At 46.7% G+C, this 17937-nt stretch overlaps 8 protein-coding genes across 8 annotated transcripts; 3 read left to right on the top strand and 5 right to left on the bottom strand.

The window, feature by feature from the left end:
• Positions 1-125: 125 nt before the first annotated feature.
• N7483_004449 (lipase) lies at positions 126-2256 on the bottom strand (the record flags this gene model as incomplete). Its single annotated transcript, XM_057087886.1, has 6 exons — positions 126-1230; positions 1280-1355; positions 1421-1465; positions 1523-1606; positions 1655-1771; positions 1833-2256. 6 exons carry the CDS (start codon positions 2254-2256, stop codon positions 126-128), a joined length of 1851 nt encoding a protein of 616 aa, XP_056947715.1.
• Positions 2257-2949: 693 nt separating this feature from the next.
• Positions 2950-3582, bottom strand: N7483_004448 (uncharacterized protein; the record flags this gene model as incomplete). The annotated part of the gene is made up of 1 exon (XM_057087885.1): positions 2950-3582. One exon carries the CDS (start codon positions 3580-3582, stop codon positions 2950-2952), a length of 633 nt encoding a protein of 210 aa, XP_056947714.1.
• Positions 3583-5608: 2026 nt separating this feature from the next.
• Positions 5609-6148, top strand: N7483_004447 (uncharacterized protein; the record flags this gene model as incomplete). The annotated part of the gene is made up of 1 exon (XM_057087884.1): positions 5609-6148. The coding sequence occupies one exon, from the start codon at positions 5609-5611 to the stop codon at positions 6146-6148; it is 540 nt and encodes a 179-aa protein (XP_056947713.1).
• Positions 6149-6457: 309 nt separating this feature from the next.
• N7483_004446 (uncharacterized protein) lies at positions 6458-6673 on the bottom strand (the record flags this gene model as incomplete). Its single annotated transcript, XM_057087883.1, has 1 exon — positions 6458-6673. The coding sequence occupies one exon, from the start codon at positions 6671-6673 to the stop codon at positions 6458-6460; it is 216 nt and encodes a 71-aa protein (XP_056947712.1).
• A 1594-nt stretch (positions 6674-8267) lies between these two features.
• N7483_004445 (uncharacterized protein) lies at positions 8268-8842 on the top strand (the record flags this gene model as incomplete). The annotated part of the gene is made up of 2 exons (XM_057087882.1): positions 8268-8319; positions 8475-8842. 2 exons carry the CDS (start codon positions 8268-8270, stop codon positions 8840-8842), a joined length of 420 nt encoding a protein of 139 aa, XP_056947711.1.
• An 824-nt stretch (positions 8843-9666) lies between these two features.
• Positions 9667-12545, top strand: N7483_004444 (DUF2013 domain-containing protein; the record flags this gene model as incomplete). Its single annotated transcript, XM_057087881.1, has 7 exons — positions 9667-9706; positions 9824-9980; positions 10028-10175; positions 10260-10491; positions 10555-10655; positions 10732-10891; positions 10942-12545. The coding sequence occupies 7 exons, from the start codon at positions 9667-9669 to the stop codon at positions 12543-12545; spliced, it is 2442 nt and encodes an 813-aa protein (XP_056947710.1).
• A 248-nt stretch (positions 12546-12793) lies between these two features.
• Positions 12794-13714, bottom strand: N7483_004443 (uncharacterized protein; the record flags this gene model as incomplete). Its single annotated transcript, XM_057087880.1, has 2 exons — positions 12794-13126; positions 13196-13714. The coding sequence occupies 2 exons, from the start codon at positions 13712-13714 to the stop codon at positions 12794-12796; spliced, it is 852 nt and encodes a 283-aa protein (XP_056947709.1).
• Positions 13715-14022: 308 nt separating this feature from the next.
• Positions 14023-16133, bottom strand: N7483_004442 (uncharacterized protein; the record flags this gene model as incomplete). The annotated part of the gene is made up of 8 exons (XM_057087879.1): positions 14023-14159; positions 14220-14373; positions 14427-14881; positions 14983-15034; positions 15104-15253; positions 15315-15408; positions 15594-15660; positions 15758-16133. The coding sequence occupies 8 exons, from the start codon at positions 16131-16133 to the stop codon at positions 14023-14025; spliced, it is 1485 nt and encodes a 494-aa protein (XP_056947708.1).
• Between the last annotated feature and the right edge of the window lie 1804 nt (positions 16134-17937).

The following is a 17937-nucleotide window of genomic DNA, read 5'->3' as shown; positions in this document are numbered from 1 at the left end:
GTGTCATTTGCAGGTTGTTGTGTATCAAGGTCCATCCTGGGTAGCTCCATCCCCACATCATCATACTTTATATCTCACTCATTCTTCCCTTCCTTTTGATACTTTTATTATGATTTTTGATCGGTCTAAACACCAGATTCGCGTCTCATTTTAGGACTATTAATAAAATCACACCGGTCAAAGAGCTTTTCCCAATTCATAGCCCTTTCCAACTGGTTCACAGGTTCCACACCACGAGAAATAGTAACCGCTCCATCCAAGTCTTCCTCCAGCCCAAAAACCTGGACCGACATTTTCTCAGGATTGTTCTTCCCTTTTCGAATTTCCTTTTCATCAAACGCAACAGGCCATGCATCTGTCCCCGACTCGGAGTCCTCAGGACTCCCAGTATACGCAAACGCGATTACTCTCCGACTGACTTTCCGAGCTAACTCGAGTTGCTCGACTGAGTTATCTGCTCCGGCATTTACTTCCTTGCTGTTGAATACGTATGGGATATCGCTCAGATGCGCAACACCCCACATTGGTACGCCCATGAATTTGTATACAGGTGCATATCGGGTAGCGTTGTGCTCGTACAGCCAGGCCTTGGGAGAGTCAGAGCCACCGGAAGATTCCTTTTCCTCGTCTTTGCTGTGCTGCTGCTTTTGAACACAATTCCATGTAAAATCGAGGACTGGACATGTGAACCAGATATCTCGATTTATTTGCGCTGCGCGATAATACTGTGGTGAGATATCCAATCCAGCCTCTACGTGACGCTGGATATATGTGAAATCTTCAAGAGGATAGAGGCCAAGGAGAGTATTTTGCGTTGACTCAGAGAGACCAGATAGCCAGAGACCGAAACTGGCGAGAACATCTTTATCTGTGGCTGTTGTTGGAGGTGCGTACCAGGCTCCGTCATTCGTAGCCCAGGACGCCATCAATGGGATATTCGTGGTCACTTTCCCTGCGCGGAGGAGCTCGGAGGGTCGTCCTGGGAGGATGTCACCGTCGATGGTAGGGTAAAAGAATCCTTCGCCGAACGGGGGTCGGGCTGTACGGGAGGCCGTTACGGAGAGGTTGGTTAAAACCTCGAAAGGAATCCGTTGGAGACATTCCAAGGTCTCGAGAGACTCAGCGTCTTCGTTCGAGACACAGTTGGCTTCTTTAGCGATGGAGGCGGTGTTTTCGGTGACATGGGCTGGATCACTATTGAAGTTTAGACCTGGGGCACCAGACATCATCCTGAGATTCATGTTAGCTTAGAATTATGTGGGCGATTATGAAGACTGACATGGCTTGTTGAAAGGGAACGCCGCGTGTGCCATTGTAAGAGACCAAGTGGAGGGCCAATGTCACTGGCTCCAACACTTTGACCGATAGCAGTCACTAAGAGTGTAAGTTGTTGTCCGTAAAGTTAGGGTTGAGAACGAACCTCTGTTTGGATCTCCTCCAAAGGCTTCGATATTATCTCTAATCCCTATTGCAGATATACCATTAGTATGTGAATGGGAATCGATTACTCAGAGTAACTCACACTCTAATGCAGCACGCTGGTCTCGCAAGCCGGCATTGGTCTGCTTCTTCTCGATCATGGTTTTGCTGGTTGCGAATCCAAATACTTGAGCACATTAGCGTCGCTCAAAGTAACAGGAGGGATGCATATTACAGCCTAGTCGATAATTGATTCCAACGTAAATCAACGGTTTCCCACTCGCAGAAGCCTCTTCGATGAGCCCATTGGGAGTGTACAGAATCTCCAAAGCAGACCCTAATGCATGACCACCTATAACTTATTATTAGAAAGAGCCCTCCAGGAGTCCTCGTACTGGAGCTTGCATGCGCACCTCCATGTAAATAAACAACCACAGGCAATTTCCGGTCTGAAGTTGAGCCCCTCGATCGGGCAATCCGCAAGCTCAGGCAGTTCTCACTAATGTTGGTTATTCGACTAGTAAAAGGTAGAATATCCCCAGTGCCTTGAGGACACCAAGCCCCAGCCTTCGTAGCATCGAGAATGGATCCCCTGGGTGGGTTCACGGGAACGGGAGGCGCGAATCGTCGCGGGCCAGTGGGTTCTTCCCCGTAGAAGATATTCTGGAAGTGCTCAACATCACCCAACACGCTACCAACATATGTGATGTCACGAGATGAGTCGTGGACAGTTGGCGATCGTTTTATTTGATCATTGGCCGGGTAGAGGTGGTTTGCGAGAAGGGCTATGGCCACGGCCAATGCTGCTATTGTCAAAGCAGCTCGAGGGGTGCCCATGATGGAGTGTAATAGAGGGAGAATACATGGAAAGGGGGGAATCAATTTTGAATCGGAGATGAGGGGAAGGCGTATACCCGATATCTGGTAATTGCGTTCGGGGACCACAAAGATCGGCGGAGAGGTAGACTGGGATGCTGATCCTTTGGGGCCTCAATGCTTCTTTGACCACGGTCCCAATAGTGGATCCATGTCTCGGGCACTAGCATATGTACAAGCGTAGCACGCTTGGCCCAAGAGTTGTCACCCCACGTATGACCAGGTGATACTAGTAATGCATAAGCATGCATCCCAGAAAGGAGGTTTGCCCGTCTGCAGAGTAATAATATTGGGACTCACATGTGCTAACGTCCATTCTCAGTGTTACTACTCCGTACGCATCATGATAAGCCCGAGGTGACATGGCCGGGTCATCCCTTGTGTGTATATTAAGCCTCCTAAGAACCTTGGAACTGCTCGCTTAGGTCAGTGAGCTCTATTTGATTGATTGACTGATATGTATATTTCAATGTTTGATGTTCTGTAACTTCAACCTTGGAAGGTTCTAAGGTTGGAATGTTTACATATAAAAAGTTCACCAGCTTCCAATTTTCAACTAAAATTAACCTTGATGGCAAAAAGTTGTATTTAGTACAAGTAATGAAAAGATTGAATGATATACATAGATAACCTTGGAAGAATCCGAAATAAATACTAGGAAGATTTCCAAGTATTGGAAAACTGGGTACGAACAACGATAGCAGCAGGAGTTTCTAGCTGACATTCGATATCTTCAGGGTCCAAAGGATGTCGGGTGGCGATAGCTGTGCGATAAGTTCCCATCTCATATGAAGCACTTGACTTATTGAAGCTCTTTGATCTTTCTGTGAGACAATCCTCCTCCCTCCCATAGGAAGGATAGCTGGCATTCTTGTGTCCAAGTCCCTTAAAGCTGTCTCGGATCTTGGCAATCACGGGTCCGCAAACTGGCATGCAGCAGACAATCATCGCCACATTCAGTTCGATAGCCGACCAGAGTATAAATAGAGTGAAGCCAGCAATGAAGTCGGGATTGTCCTTTTTATCATATGAAGTCACCAGATAGATGTACATCCTGGCAATACCAGCTCCGATTGTGCTGAAGAAGCTAGTCAGCTTAACAATGACATGGAGTATGGAAACCTGAGCAGTATGAGAAAAGGAAACGTACAAAAGACCTAACATGAATATACCTAGCAAGCCAACCTTTTTTTCTAAAGGTAGCTGCAGCCTCCAGATAACAGCAATAGGCATAATCATGATCACAACATCGGTGGCAATATCGGTGACCGTAAAGACCGTGAGCATATTGAGTGTATTGGTACATTGGGTCAAAAACAGGGTAATAGGTGCCCAATTCCAGCTCCAGTGAAGGTAACACTGGAAAATTGTAGCGAAGAGAAAGGCTACCGACCAAGCTACCACAATACAAATCATGATGTGACAGCTCACTTGAAACGAGCGGATAGGGGTGATCATACGTTTCCAAAGAAGTAAGATAGATACTTTGATCAGCCCAAATGCTATCTTCTCCATGATCTGAAAGGCATATTTGTATTTCTCAACCAGATGCTCCAATAAGCTGGTAAGAGGCCAATCGTCCACAACTTTAGAGTGCCCAGTGACTGCCCCTTGAACAGTAGCTGCCAGAAAGATGCTGTTGAGTCCCAAAACAAGAATCTTCTCACGTTAGAGCCAGCTGTACATAACTCATGGAAATTTAGAGCAGTGATAGTGAGAGATCATACTTACAAACGAAGCCAGGGCGACCCTGTCATCAGCGGCCAACGGTGCGTGTTTCAGCTTTCTTGCTTAGAACCGTGATATGATGAAGAAAATTTGGATAATATAGAAGATCGATATCATCACGAATAATCCGGTTCTGTTATTGACCTTTTCCAGTTTTTTATGATAGACCACGGTGATGTATGATAGAATATCTCCATGGCTATGTAACTTAAAATGTCAATTAAAGTGAATAAAGTAGGTATTGGCTTCAAGTTCTGAGTATGTAATAATATGTTGTTGCACTGGCAGAATTGTTAATGATAATCAAGTGAACATTTTATTCTATCTTAAATAAAACAAGAATTTTTTTATACAAATGCAGTACATACTACTCTGAATCTTTGCGGATTTTGGTTCAGCTCGAAGAGCTAAAGGCTATAGGACAACAGACATGGAGACAATCAACTGTCAGCAATAACAACACCGTTCAAACTGTAATTTGGCCCCAAAATATTATAGGTGTCAGAGAATTGGGTTTTACAGGCCACGGGTCTTGGTTGCACATATGTTATCATCTGGGCCAGCTAGATACTAGTCACAGTGTAATTGACCCACTAAACTTTGTCGATCCTAGATACCTGCTCTTTGGAGGCCTGAGAAAACTTGAATTGTTTGATCTCATTAGCTTCTTTTGCTGTCAGACTGCAACTCATATGCCCAGGCTGTATGTGTTAGTGGTTGCTTTTTCACAGCAAAATTCTGAGCTCAGGTTCGTGATTCGACTGAACGGGCTGACGATCTTCGTCACAATAATCATGTGCATGCATTACTAGCCACATAAAGGTGGGGTTTACTACCTGTCCAATGTTGAAAGTACATTGAAGGTTTCGGAATGCCCGTTTGACAGGGATTTGAGGGAATTTTGTCGACACTTGAACAGGGGCATTGGCAGTAGACATGACTAGTAGAAATATTTTTGAAAATAACCATTAGAACCACAGGGGTTTCAATTAGCTGATGTAACTAGTAATTCAGGAAGTTTCAACTGAAAATGGCCCCCTCTTTCTGAGATTTTCTAGATACTGTAGTACATAGCATTTCTGGGTGGAGTCCATATGGCAGATAGTATCCAAGAGCATCATACAGATGTCCATTCATCCCTAGTATCATCGCTCCAGACCTCTTCTGAATTCACCCTAGACACATGGGTAGCAGCCTCAAGTTAGAATTTAGCCTTTCACTATGCATCTGCTTCCAGAAAGCAACGAAAGTGCTGGCCTTCTTGAGCTTGATAACTCGGAGTATGCCGGGGAGCCTCAAGTTGAAGACACACAGCTAAGAAAAAAAATCAGATTGGGGCTTTATCAACGAATGCTTCATATATCATTTCTTCATCTTCATCTTGATTCTTACCAATCTGGTCACGCTTCGAATCGCTGTTCGAGATCGCCCATTATCATCATCGATCCACGAAATCCAGTCAACGTCAGAGTTCGCTGCACTTAAGAGAACTCATGAGGAACCTTTTGTCCTACTGACCAACTATGCATCAGAGAATGAGACTCTTCGCAATAGTCTATGGTAAAATATCAACATTGATGATGGTATGGTGGCACTCTCGGACGAATGGGCTTACCAACATGGCCTTCGTACAGCGCAGAGATTTCCCTGGGACAATAGCAAGGGGATTTATTTGCTACACGGATTTCACACTTTACATTGCGTGAAAATCGTTTATATCGCTCTGAATGAATACCAGTCAGGACAGCCCCAGTCTCGCGCTTGGCACCATGTTATACATTGCATGGATGCTCTACGGAGACAAGTCTTATGTGATGCAGATGACACACCAAGAGCTACTGAGAGACGTGCGGAGGTGGTCACTGGAGTTGGTCAGCATCGTATGTGTCGTCGATGGGATGAGCTGGTGGATTTTGCTAAGCAACATACCGCGTGTTACAAGCGTCCTGAGAGGCCAGATGAAAGCCCAAATATTTTGGACCGATACAGGAACTGTCCCCCGAACAGTGGCTATATTACAACGGATAATTATGTACCTAGTGATGAGTTCTTGGTCGGATTGCCAGAGGATCGATTGAACCGTGATGTTGCTTTGCTCATAGTGTGCTACCTAAATCATTCATGATGTAGACTCGGAGTTCTACAGATAAACGTGCCAGTGGTCTACTACTAGTAGCACTTGAATATTTCCAAACCATGCAGAACAAGCCCAAATAATAATCAATGGGTCTGGCGGAGCTTGAGAACAGGCACGTGCTATTGATATATTGAATAAAATGTTGAATGTTGAGACTCGAATTCTGGGGTCAACAGATCCTAATGTTGCTATCGGACTAAGTGCTTGAGAGCTACCTATACAACATCCATCAATTGAATCTTGAACATTCAGTTAGACCTGTAGCGCATAGGTATCCATACGGCCAGGGATATTCTTCTAAAATCCATCCGCCATCGCGACACTGGCCTCTTCGTCATCATTGCGTCGTAACTTCTTGAATCCATCAGCGACTTCAACACTGGCCGCTTCGTCATCCTCGCGCCGGAGCTTCTTGAAGCCGTCAGCGACGTTAACTTGAGAAGACTCATCGGTGTCTCGTCTGATCTTGAAGCCGTCATCGACTTCAGCACTGGCAGTACTAGGCACTGGCATCGAGTCTGTAGCTTGGAGAATAGCTTAGCATACTAGTACAGCACTTGAGTGGCCACATATCTGTAAAATGTAAAGTTGGAGACTCATCCTTGACTGTGGGAGCAGGAGCGCCTAGAGCCAAAACTCCAAGAAGGCCCAGAATAACAAAAGCGCTGCGCATTTTGAGTGTGGATTTTAGGTTGAAGTTTGAAACTTGAAATGATTTGTGAATAGTTTGGGAGTTGTAGTGTGGTAACTTCCGGTGTTAATCTTGGAAGGACAGACTCTAGGAGGGGTTTAAAAGAAAATGCATTCAAATCATGATGTTGACTCAGGTGCTCCAGCCCTGGAGCCGCACATATTTCCAGGGTTCCTTTCTTGCGGGGCGCATCTATCATTGCCCCAACACTGAGTGAAGTTTGAGTATTACTTTGCGTTTTCAGAAGACAGCCTCAGCTCTTACCCTGGATACAATGCAGGTAAGAATCGTCTAGCTTCTTCTCTGCATTGCAGAATGTAACCAAAAAACAAGGAGTATTCCCTGCTAGTGCTGAAGATCTGGGGGTGATGGATGTTCGATGGGGCGACGCACCTCCAGGGCTGTGGAGTGTGACGTGGCTGAGCCCCGGAGAAGATGCCTTCATCTGTTTAGTGCCAATATTGCGAGTAACCTTGGAAGCATCTGATTGGAGACCACTGGGCAACAATCTGCAACTAATTTAACGCACGAGCAAACTTTTGGCAACTTGAAGCCTTGTATTTGGCCCCTATAAATTCAATGCAATACCTCGATCTACATATTGATCACAACGCTTGAGGAGAGCACGCAACATTTGGATATGAAATGTACTGGGAATTATTTCCACCTAAACGACCAGTAGCCCCTAACGGCCCCCAATCTGTACGACGTGGCATGTATAGCAGTTATGTGATTATTGAAGGGATCGATGAATTCCAAGGTTGACGAGTTTTATCTGGGAAAGAAATGACTAGAATTACAAGGATATGATGTAAAGCATCTGAAAGCGCTCCACATTTGAAAATGAACGTTTGAAGTGACAAATAGTGAAGACAGCGAAGAGCACTTGAGTTCATGCGAGTGCACAGAGTATGAGCTTAACCGGTCCAAAGATAGGTTCAATCCAGATGTCTGAAGTTGTTGGGTTCGACTCGGACCTTGGAAGTTCTAAGACCAGTGTTAGAATCCATACCCCACTACAGTAGTAGGACACAAGTAGTAGGACAGAAGATCCTTGGACATTCTTCCAGGGTTGAAATGACTCTGTCTGACGGGTGGTCATAGTAGAAAGGTCTCCATAGTATTGCTACTTTCACTCCATTATCCCCTCCCCAAAACTATTTCCTTCATCCATTATGTTTTCAAAAATCATGGGAAGGAGCACCAGATATGCACGTATCAATCCTGATGTGCCTGATAAACTTGAATATTGTTAAGACAAGAGCCCAGAAGAAGAACAGTTTCCAACAATCGTCGAACGACTCAGGGCCACGAAAACAAGGCTTATTATACTTCTTGTCTTAGCACTCTTTACGGCGTTTTTAGGCGGCGCAGTTACTGTCTACTTCTTGATAAGACCAAGACCAGTATTGCAGAATGTTGCTCCTCGCATTGAAATCCCTTTCATTGCACGAGAGTTTGTACACTGGTCAGAGTTCTCTGAAATCCCTCCATCTCTCTAGGGTCTATGTCAGAGCCCATTTGGGACTCACTGATTCCAAGTCAGTCAATATTTCCAAGGTTCTTAGGAAATCATGGCGGGTCTACATCGATGAGGAATGCTAATTTGAATTAAATGACCAGATGGCCTGGGTTACTTCCAAGATGCATCTCTTGCTCCAAGTCCCTCTATCCCCACCGTTTTCCACCAACTTCATTGCTTCTACACAATCCGACGGGCCTATTACACGGACAGCGAGACCTTAGAAAATTTTGATTTCGGCAAGAATCGTTCTGTGCATGTTGCGCACTGCTTCGACTATCTGCAACAAGGCCTTACTTGTTCAGCGGATACCACAGTGGAGCCAGCAGTGGATGAGGAACGAGGATTTTTGGGTACAGGATTTAAGCGACAGTGTCGCGACTTTGAAGGACTGAAAGAATTCGTTACAGAGGGAAGGAATTTTGATAAGACTGGCTTTTTGGCTTTATCACATCATCATTCTGGTTGAACTTGGAAGAATTTGGGGGTTTGACGGTCAGCTTGGGGGCACTGCCAGTGGGTTTCATAGTACTCATGTTACATATACAACCTCTACTACCTAGTAGGGCTTCCATGATAAACTTGACACTTGAAAGATACACCTGGGCATACCTAGGTAGTGCCCGTACACTACTACTACCTACTACAAGTACAAAGGTATTTTGATTCATGAACTTCCAAGGTTCAAGTTATTAATTCATAAATACTATCCATGAAAATCCAATGCCCACTGGCAGGTGGCGTAGCGTTGAATACTAGTAGGCTGGACCAGATGTTTCAACCTGGTACATATGACTGAGGCTGAGAATCAACACCGTAAAATTATATTCGATTAGACTAGATCATGCACATGTGTGTTCATATTAGAAAAAAAAGCAGCTCCAAATACATTTCGAACAAGCAATAATGCCAAGTAGAGTAGTCCAAGCTTGAGAGTAAGCTTTTCATTGGCCCTGTAGTAGGCTAGTACGGAGTAAAAACTTGAAGCAATGAAAAAATTACACACAACACAGCATTCCATTTTAAATCTTTTATGAATTGGAAGTCAAAATAAATTATCCGAGGACTAATAAAGAACAATAGGCATGGTAATACCATAAATTGGTTGTTTATTACGCTACTCAATGCCCCACTGGAACGCGCTACGTATATGGGGCCTGGAGGTAATTGCGTAAAGTGGTTTAGCCCGAGCACTTGCGCCCCGCAACACTAACATTCCGCATCTCCAACCTCCCAGGGAAACCGGGATGAGTGCTCTGGACAACCCCCGAAGAAGTAGATTTCGCTCGGGAAATGGAGCCTGAGGCCTTGGAGCCCGAACAGTTCTGGAATGGTACGTTCTAATACCCGGTCCATTGTGCGAGCTCGGTGTGCTTGCGAGTTGCCTTCAACTCGGACTTCTCGACGATCCTCAAACCATGCCACCGAGGTCCCAATTAACATTCTGCAGAACTCGAAGCAATCGTTTCTAAGCCGGCTGAAACCGAAGACCTTATCGACGATGCCCTGAGAGCCTACCTGAGCCTCACGACACTGCACAAAGGTAACCATTCCTGTGCTTTCACCCTCGCTCCGAACCCCACCCCCTCCTCTCGTTCCTCAACAGCGTATATATGGAACTGTCGTGCGAGGAATTGTCTGGACTGAACTGAAGACTGACTGGTATCCTGTGTGGTGGTTTAGATGAACTCCTTCCGTCTGAGTGGGACATTTCGCAATGCTCGTATAAATTATTTGCCTCGAGCATCTTCGGTGGACATGCGGATTACGTTCGTCGACAGATCATTTACGGTCTTTTACAGGTATGGCAAGGCATTTCCTCGAATATCACCCCTTGGACCTATTTAGCGGTGGGCTAATCCCTTTTTTCTCGCTCTTTGCTACAGGATGACGACCCAAATACCCTACATATGATCGCGTCGTTCTTACTCTTCGATGGTCGGCAAAATGAGGAGGCGCTGCAGATGATGAATGAGGAGGGCGTCTTTGCGAGGTTGCTCGAACTCATTCAGGCGTTGAGGAGGGATGAGATGGACGGCGGGGCGGGTCTCCACCGACTTTTAATGGACTTATTATATGAGATGTCGAGAATACAAAGGATCAAGATCGAGGATTTGGGTATGTACTTCGCCAAGTGATTGTGTCGAATTGGCCTGAAACTGATAATCAACCTCCCTACAGTCTTGGTGAATGATGACTTTATTCGGTGTCTCTTCGATATTATTGAGGATTTGTCGTATGATGTCACAGATCCATATCATTATCCTGTCATTCGAGTTTTGGTGAGTGGATCCCCTGGGAATGGAACTATGGTATGATGTGAATATGCATACTAATCTGTATACTAATCTGTATCAGCTTGTGCTCAATGAACAATTCATGATCTCCGCCCATGACCCCGTGGATGGCCCGTCGTTGTCGAGCAAGTTGACTAACAAGGTTATCAAGATTCTGTCTGCATATGGCAGTCTATATAAGACCTTTGGAGAGAATATCATCCTGCTTATCAACCGAGAAGGTACGTGGGTGGATCCCTTTTGGCGCATCCTCATGGCTAATGATAAACAGCGGAAACATCTCTTCAACTCCTTACATTGAAGCTGCTATATCTTATCTTTACTACGCCCAGCACATATGAGTACTTCTTTACTAATGATCTTCATGTGCTGGTGGATATTTTGATCCGGAACTTGCTTGATCTTCCAGAGGAAGCGTCGGCATTGCGGCATACCTATCTGCGCGTTTTATACCCACTCTTAGCACACACTCAGCTGAGACTGCCGCCATTTTACAAACGGGATGAGCTAAGGAAGCTACTTAATATTCTGGTACGAGGCCAAGTCTCGTATGGAAATGAGACTGAGCGAGAGACAATCCTGCATTTTGAGGAAGTCGATGAAACCACAAGACGGCTTGTCTCTCGCTGTGCGACGGTGGATTGGTTGCGTGATGTAGAATCTGAATCTGCAACCGCACGGGAAATGCCCGCTCAGACGGTGACAACCACCATTGATACAGTACTGGAAGAGACCTCTCAACAAGATTCACCGATTGACATTGGGGAGCCACTCGACATGACTCGCACCTTGTCCCGTGCGAGTACCATCCCAGACTCGCCCGGTGCGGCTTCTCCAACAAGAATAGACTCGCGCGGCTCATCCGAGGCGCCAGAGTCTCGTCGCAAACTCAGTGCAGTTGCTAGACTCGGCATGAATCTTGAACCAGCTACTTCTTCTTCACTCAGCGTGCAAGCGGTTGCAGCCCAGCATGAGAAGCCTGGTATCATCACGCCTAGTCGAAAAGACGGGCCAGTGATTCGGCCACCAAAGATCAAGCCTGAACCACCTAAAGCCCGCCGCTGGCGTGGCCGTCGTCTCGCAGGAGACGAAGACGAGCAGCAGCAACAGCAGCAGCATTCTGCCGGCACAAGCAGTGAGCGCAATAGTACCATCATCCCTGAAGATGCGGAGGTGGAGGTGGAGATGGAAGTTAGTCCCACGTCAACTCACACTGCCCCATCGCCAACACCCACTCCCTCTGGATCTGCGTGCGCATCTCCTTCAACGTCCCACAATGTACCAGCTGATCGCCGTAATTCCACCTCATCCCACCTCATTCCCCCAATACCTACTCATGCCCGTCGCTCTGCATCAAACCCACCACCTGCTCTACCTCCACCACGTCGCTCCACAACCTCCACCCCATCATCAAGTCAACACCGCCCTCTCCCACCTCCGGTACCAGTCCCGACGCCGTCACCAACTGCGGTAGCCATAAACAAACATGGCGCAAAGCCATTGCCACCGAAAACGCGGCGCTGGGGCCGTGGCAAGACACACGCAGCCACTGATTCCGTGGAGAGCGGTATCAGCACAGGGAGTACGCAGAAAGATGACGAGGCCGAGATGGCGATCGTTACGGAAACCGTCATTCCACCCCTGAAGGCCGATCCGGAATTTCAACATGGAGATAATGGTTTTCTTGAGGGTGATGTCAATGGTAACCATCGTGATCCATTCTCTCCCACATCGCCTACATCGCCCACTCTCCTTGTGTCCCCTTCCTCTCCTCCGGCTGAGCTTGAAAGTCGTCTAGCTGACAAGGAGGAAAGTAATGGATCTTCTGTGCCTATCAGTGTGGAAGAAGCGGTGCATAATGTTTCTCTCCACTAGAGACCTTTCTCGAGGAGACGTAGTAGCTTCAACTTAGCTAAAGCTTGCATTTGGATTGTAGCTATGCATTTGATAAATGAGATCATGACCTGACCTAATTGGAGTTATATTACATACTAGGTAAATTAAGCTATATCAAAAGCTACATTATATATGGCCCGAATTAAAATCAATAGGCATTCCATAGAATAAACCACTAAAAATACACAAGAACTTGAACAACAGTTCTTCATAGCTTGAAGATTAGATCAAATCTTCAACCCATAGCTTCTGCCAACACCAACAATAGTATTGCCCCAAAAAGAGAAACACTGTCCAATAATCTCAACCTTCTTCGCCAATATATCCTTATCCTCAAACCTCCTCTCCACAAAGCTAGCCGTCTCACTCATATCCGCCGACGGATCCCGCGTCATAACCACCTCCGCACTAGCGTAGATAGCACCCACAGCCGCACGGCGTGTATACCAGCTCGAATCGACGGAGGCATCACCAGCTAAGGAGAGGATATCATTTGAAAGGGCATGGAGTTCAGCGAGGGAGATGGGGATATTTCCCAATAAGGACATTTGCGCCAAAGCCTAGAAATCATTAGCATTTACCCCATACTTGTCACCAAGAAGAATCTATGTAATGAGTTAAAAACTCACATCTTGCCATTGATCCCAAACACTCTGATTCATCTTCAATCGTTCCAGAATCAATAACTTGATTTTTCCATTCACGTCCAGATCTCCGGTCTTGAAGAAGTCCACATCACTTTCAACCTTTGCGCGCAGAAGACCGCGACGACTAGCGAGCCAGAAGAGGATGAGGTCGAATTCGCCCCGCGGGAAGAGCTGGACGCTCACATCTAGGAAACCTGCGTCGCGGGCGCCGAGGGTTAGGGATGTGTTTGTGAAGCCGTGGGTTGGGACGTGTGATAAGGCGGCTTCGAGGATAGCTGTTTGGCTGTTTGTGTAGCTATGTGGTGGCAAAGAGGGGTGGAGATCTGAGTGGTATGATCTTTTTTGAGAGGATTGTTTGAGTTGAGTGTTGAAGTGGGAGGTGTTGGGTTGGAGGACTGGTTGTCGGGATGCGCGGATGCAGGTTGTAAGAGGGCGGGAAAATCGCAATGGTTTTATGGAAGGGATTGAACCCCGTGGGATTGAACGGGCTAGAGATGCCATGGTGGGAGTTTGGAGGTATGGAATACAGAGTAGAATTTACTGATTACGGGGAAGAAGTTCAGGTAAAGTTGCTTGTTCGGTGGATCGGGATCTGCACGTGCTCGAGCACAGACATTTTGCCATTCTAACGCAGATCGGGCATTTTAATAACAACGAACTTGGTGGGAATAGGGAATCATCGGACAAAGCAAGAATCAATAGGGGGCAAAAACAAGCGACGGAGGGAAAGAAAAAAATATAGCCCCGGAGATTCTCCCATAAAAGAAACACAAATCATGTCACAGAGCTACGTGAGCAAAAAGAGGTCGTTACATGATTTGGTCCTGGGTGAGACCTCCAGTGGGCTCGGCGCCATCCATCGCCTCGGGGCCAGGGCCTGCATTGAGATACTTGACAAAGGTGATTCCCAAGGGACGGCCGCCATACTGGTAGCCAGTGAACTTGGCTGTACAGGAATTAGTATATAAACTTCAGCTTAGAGTCACTTATAAAGATATCAACTCACCAATAGAAGTCTCGGCAGTGTCAGAAGTATCAAACTCGACGACACCAGTGCCACGAGAACGGCCATTGGGCTCGTACTGGATCTCGGCCTTCTCAACCTTACCGATGGTCGAGAACAGGTCGACTAGATCCTCATTGCAAGTGGACCAAGGAAGCTGCTTTTTATTAGCTCGTGATCGTACATATGTGGACCACTTGTAATACTTACGTTGCGCACATAGATAGTCGAGGTCTTGTCGCCGCCAGAGGTGGCATAGTCCGTGAAGGGGTTGGGAGGACCAGAGGGAGCGGGAGGAGCGCCCTGGTCGAATCCACCACCATGACCACCACCGAAGCCAGGAGCGCCGCCAAAGCCACCACGGCCGCCGAAGCCACCGCCGTAACCGCCACGACCACCAAAGCCTCCACGACCACCAAAACCACCACCACGGCCGCCAAAAGCGGGGTTGAAACCACCACGGGCACCACCAGAGTAACCGGCGTTGGCACCGGCGAATCGATCCTCACGAACCTCCAAAGGACGGCCCTGCCACTCGTATCCGTTGAACTGGGCGATAGCATTGCGCGCATCATCTGGCGACTCGAAAGCGACGATACCGGATCCCTTGGGACGGCCGGTGGGATCTGTGTGCACATCGGCGCGGATGACAGTACCCTGCTGAGCTAAAGAAGGGGAGTTCAAGTCAATTCACTAAGCGCTCATAAGGAGAAATGATGAATAAAGAAATTGTTAGCCGAAAAGGACAAGCCAGCTCGGTACTTACCCGCTTGGCGGAAAAGATCCTTCAAATCTTGCCAACCCACGTTGAAAGGAAGCTAGAATTATGGTATGTTAACAACTAATTTTCCACGATTAGTATCTCAGGAGCGCAAGGGACAACAAACGTTGGACACATAGAGCTGACGGCCTGGAGCACCTCCACCACCAGGAGGACCGCCAGGACCGCCAAATCCACCACCAAATCCACCACGACCACCTCCAAAGTCGGCGCCACGGGGAGGGCCACCGACGAACCGGGGCTCGGCCTCACGGTCCTATAATGATAATTAGCAGACCCTCCTATTATAAGCCCACATGTCTTTGACGGATTCATACCTCGCGAACGTAAACAAGACGACCCATCAAGTTTTGGTTGCTGAGCGAGTTGACTGCATTTTGTGCTTGGTCCCTCGTTGCGTATTCCACAATCCTATAGCGTATATTAGCTCCCGAATCCCCTCATTGAATACTCAGTTGGAAAACTCACCCGCATCCCTACAATATCCGGACGGCCAGGCCCAGCCCGTCAACCCAACAGTCCATGCAAGGAAACCAGAAAAAAAGCAAAAAAAACCACGAAAAATCAGGGAGTAGAAAAGGAACCAGCCACTCTACACATTGGCGCCCACCTTCGACATTCCATTCGGAAGAAGTAAAACATCGGCAAAGAGAACTTCTCCAGCTATATCGCGAAAATCCAAGGAAACCACCGGTCAGTCATCCAAACTTTCATTTTTTTCACCAAAAACTATCTTGAAACCACGCGCATCGATGCTCACCCTGTCTCATAAAATCTTTGAGGTGATGCCACTTGACATCATAGGAAAGGTTTCCTACATAGACCCGGCGGTCTTGTTGGGAAGAATCGCGAACCGATTGCATCATGTTCTCTTTGTTGACGGAGCGATCCTCGAACGGTCTGCCCGGCGCGTAACCACTGCGTCCACCGTAAGGAGAACCCGAACCAGGTGCACCAGCTGCACTCAAAGGAGATCGCGAACGACGGTCACTGCGACGGTAATCGTCACGACTGCGAGAGCGACTGCGCGGGGTGTAAGAGCGACGGGTACGACGAGGACTGCGAGAAGAACGACGACGAGGTGAACGAGACCTCTCACGCTGCTGCATGCGGTCAGAGTCAGGATATCCAGACATCGTGGAATATTAAATTGTCGCGTCGCAAGAAAATAAGGCGGGGAAATTTAGGGGGGTTAAAAAAGGTTAGAGGTTAGAAGGAATGTGGGAACACAAGGAAAAGTAGGATGGGGGGAGGTTTGACGGGAACCAGATTATGTTGGTGGAGTAGGAAGAAGGGGAGTTTCGGGGCGATCGGAGGTGGGTCAGGTGACTGAGCGGCTGAAACAATGCGAATCGAGGACCCCGGGGAAACGGGATAGGACATCCAGTTTTTGGCTTTGTCCAGAGAGAAGAATGTTTGTGTGTTGAATTTTTTTTTTCTTTTTCTCTGTTTCCTTTGCGACTATACCCAAACTCTCCTCTTTGACCTCTTATATGAAGGTTTCAAGTATGAATGGGGAGCTCGTTTTCGATAGACAGCTTCCGCCCCCGCACTGACCCCCATCATAATAGTCCAGGAAAGATGGGAAGGACAGAAGTATGAAAAGGAGAAAAGACAAGAGAGTATAAAACCAAACAAATATAAAAATATAAAATAAAAACAACATATAGAAAAGAAAAGACAATCAACTTACTTGGGGACGATAAACGTCAGCTAAACAAGTCAGTGAACAAGAAAAAAAAAACGATAAAGGGGGAAGAGGAGAAAGAAGAGAAGAAAGCGGGGGGAAAGAAGAGAAAGAAGGATCAGGCGTCAAGGTTCACTTTCGGGGGGTGATCCAGACGATGATTGGATGAGGGGGCGAGAGAATGTACCAAGGGGACAAGACAGATGAGGAGAGAGGGAGTAAAGAAGTATCGAGTAATACAGAAAATACACGGGGGGGGGGGGGGTTAAAGAGAGATGAACTTACCCATGATCGGATAACACGGGTGTCAACTTTTGGTTTCAAGTGGTACGAGAGTGGGGAGAAAAATAAAATAAAAAGAGGATGAGGGAAAGGGAAAGAGATTCAAGTTCGGAAAAGGGAAGATTTCAAGTTGAGGTTCAATTCTTGATACTGTAAACAACTTGCCCCACCGCCCCATTCGCGGGGACTTGATGATAACATCCTTGGATGTATATACTCATCTCCAGTACTTCCAAGGTTCCAAAAAAGTTGGAGTCGGAGACTCGCAGAGTCATGCCACTAGTACTCCATACTACATACGAGGTAATCAATATTCGTCCTAAGAACACGGTATATGATACAATACATTTTTCCTCCAATTGTCAATCCAGCCTTCTATCACGTTCTGGACTACTCCATACTTCAGGTACATGGTGTCACCATAACGGGTGCGTATTTCCTGTACTGGACTTAATTGTCATGGATGTGATTCGTTTGCACATCTGACTCGTCTCGTCTTACGCGCCCTTAATCAAAACTAGTGCCGGGATTTGATATACATCAACCGAAACGATCGTCATATGCTACTCTATTTCAACGAATGCGCGAGTATACAAGACTCGGGATATCAAAAAAAGAAAGAAATCACCTCCCAAAAATAAAGATACAGAAAAAAAGAATGCGGGAGATCCAAACGAAATTTGACCGGAGATAAAATCCACGTTGCGCCTTACCCGGGAACGAACGCCTGCGGGCCGATGCGCGGGACCACTTGAGCGAGAGGACCAAAACGCCTAAAAGCAAGCTAGGCCGCGTTGAAAAGTAAATGGGGGGAATGTCTGTACATGTGTCACGGACAATACCAGGGAATAAAGCCCCACTGCGATAGATATAGATGGCAGAAAAGACAAGAAAGTGGGAAATGATAAATGGAAAATGGAAAATGAAAATTCAAGAAATCTCGAAAAAAAAAGAGAAGAAAAGATGAGTTC

This window comes from Penicillium malachiteum, assembly GCF_028827825.1.
Source record: "Penicillium malachiteum strain IBT 17515 chromosome Unknown utg000002l:1.0-8849297.0:1.0-8852440.0, whole genome shotgun sequence".
NCBI lineage: Eukaryota > Fungi > Ascomycota > Eurotiomycetes > Eurotiales > Aspergillaceae > Penicillium > Penicillium malachiteum.
This window is presented reverse-complemented; position numbering and strand designations above follow the sequence as displayed.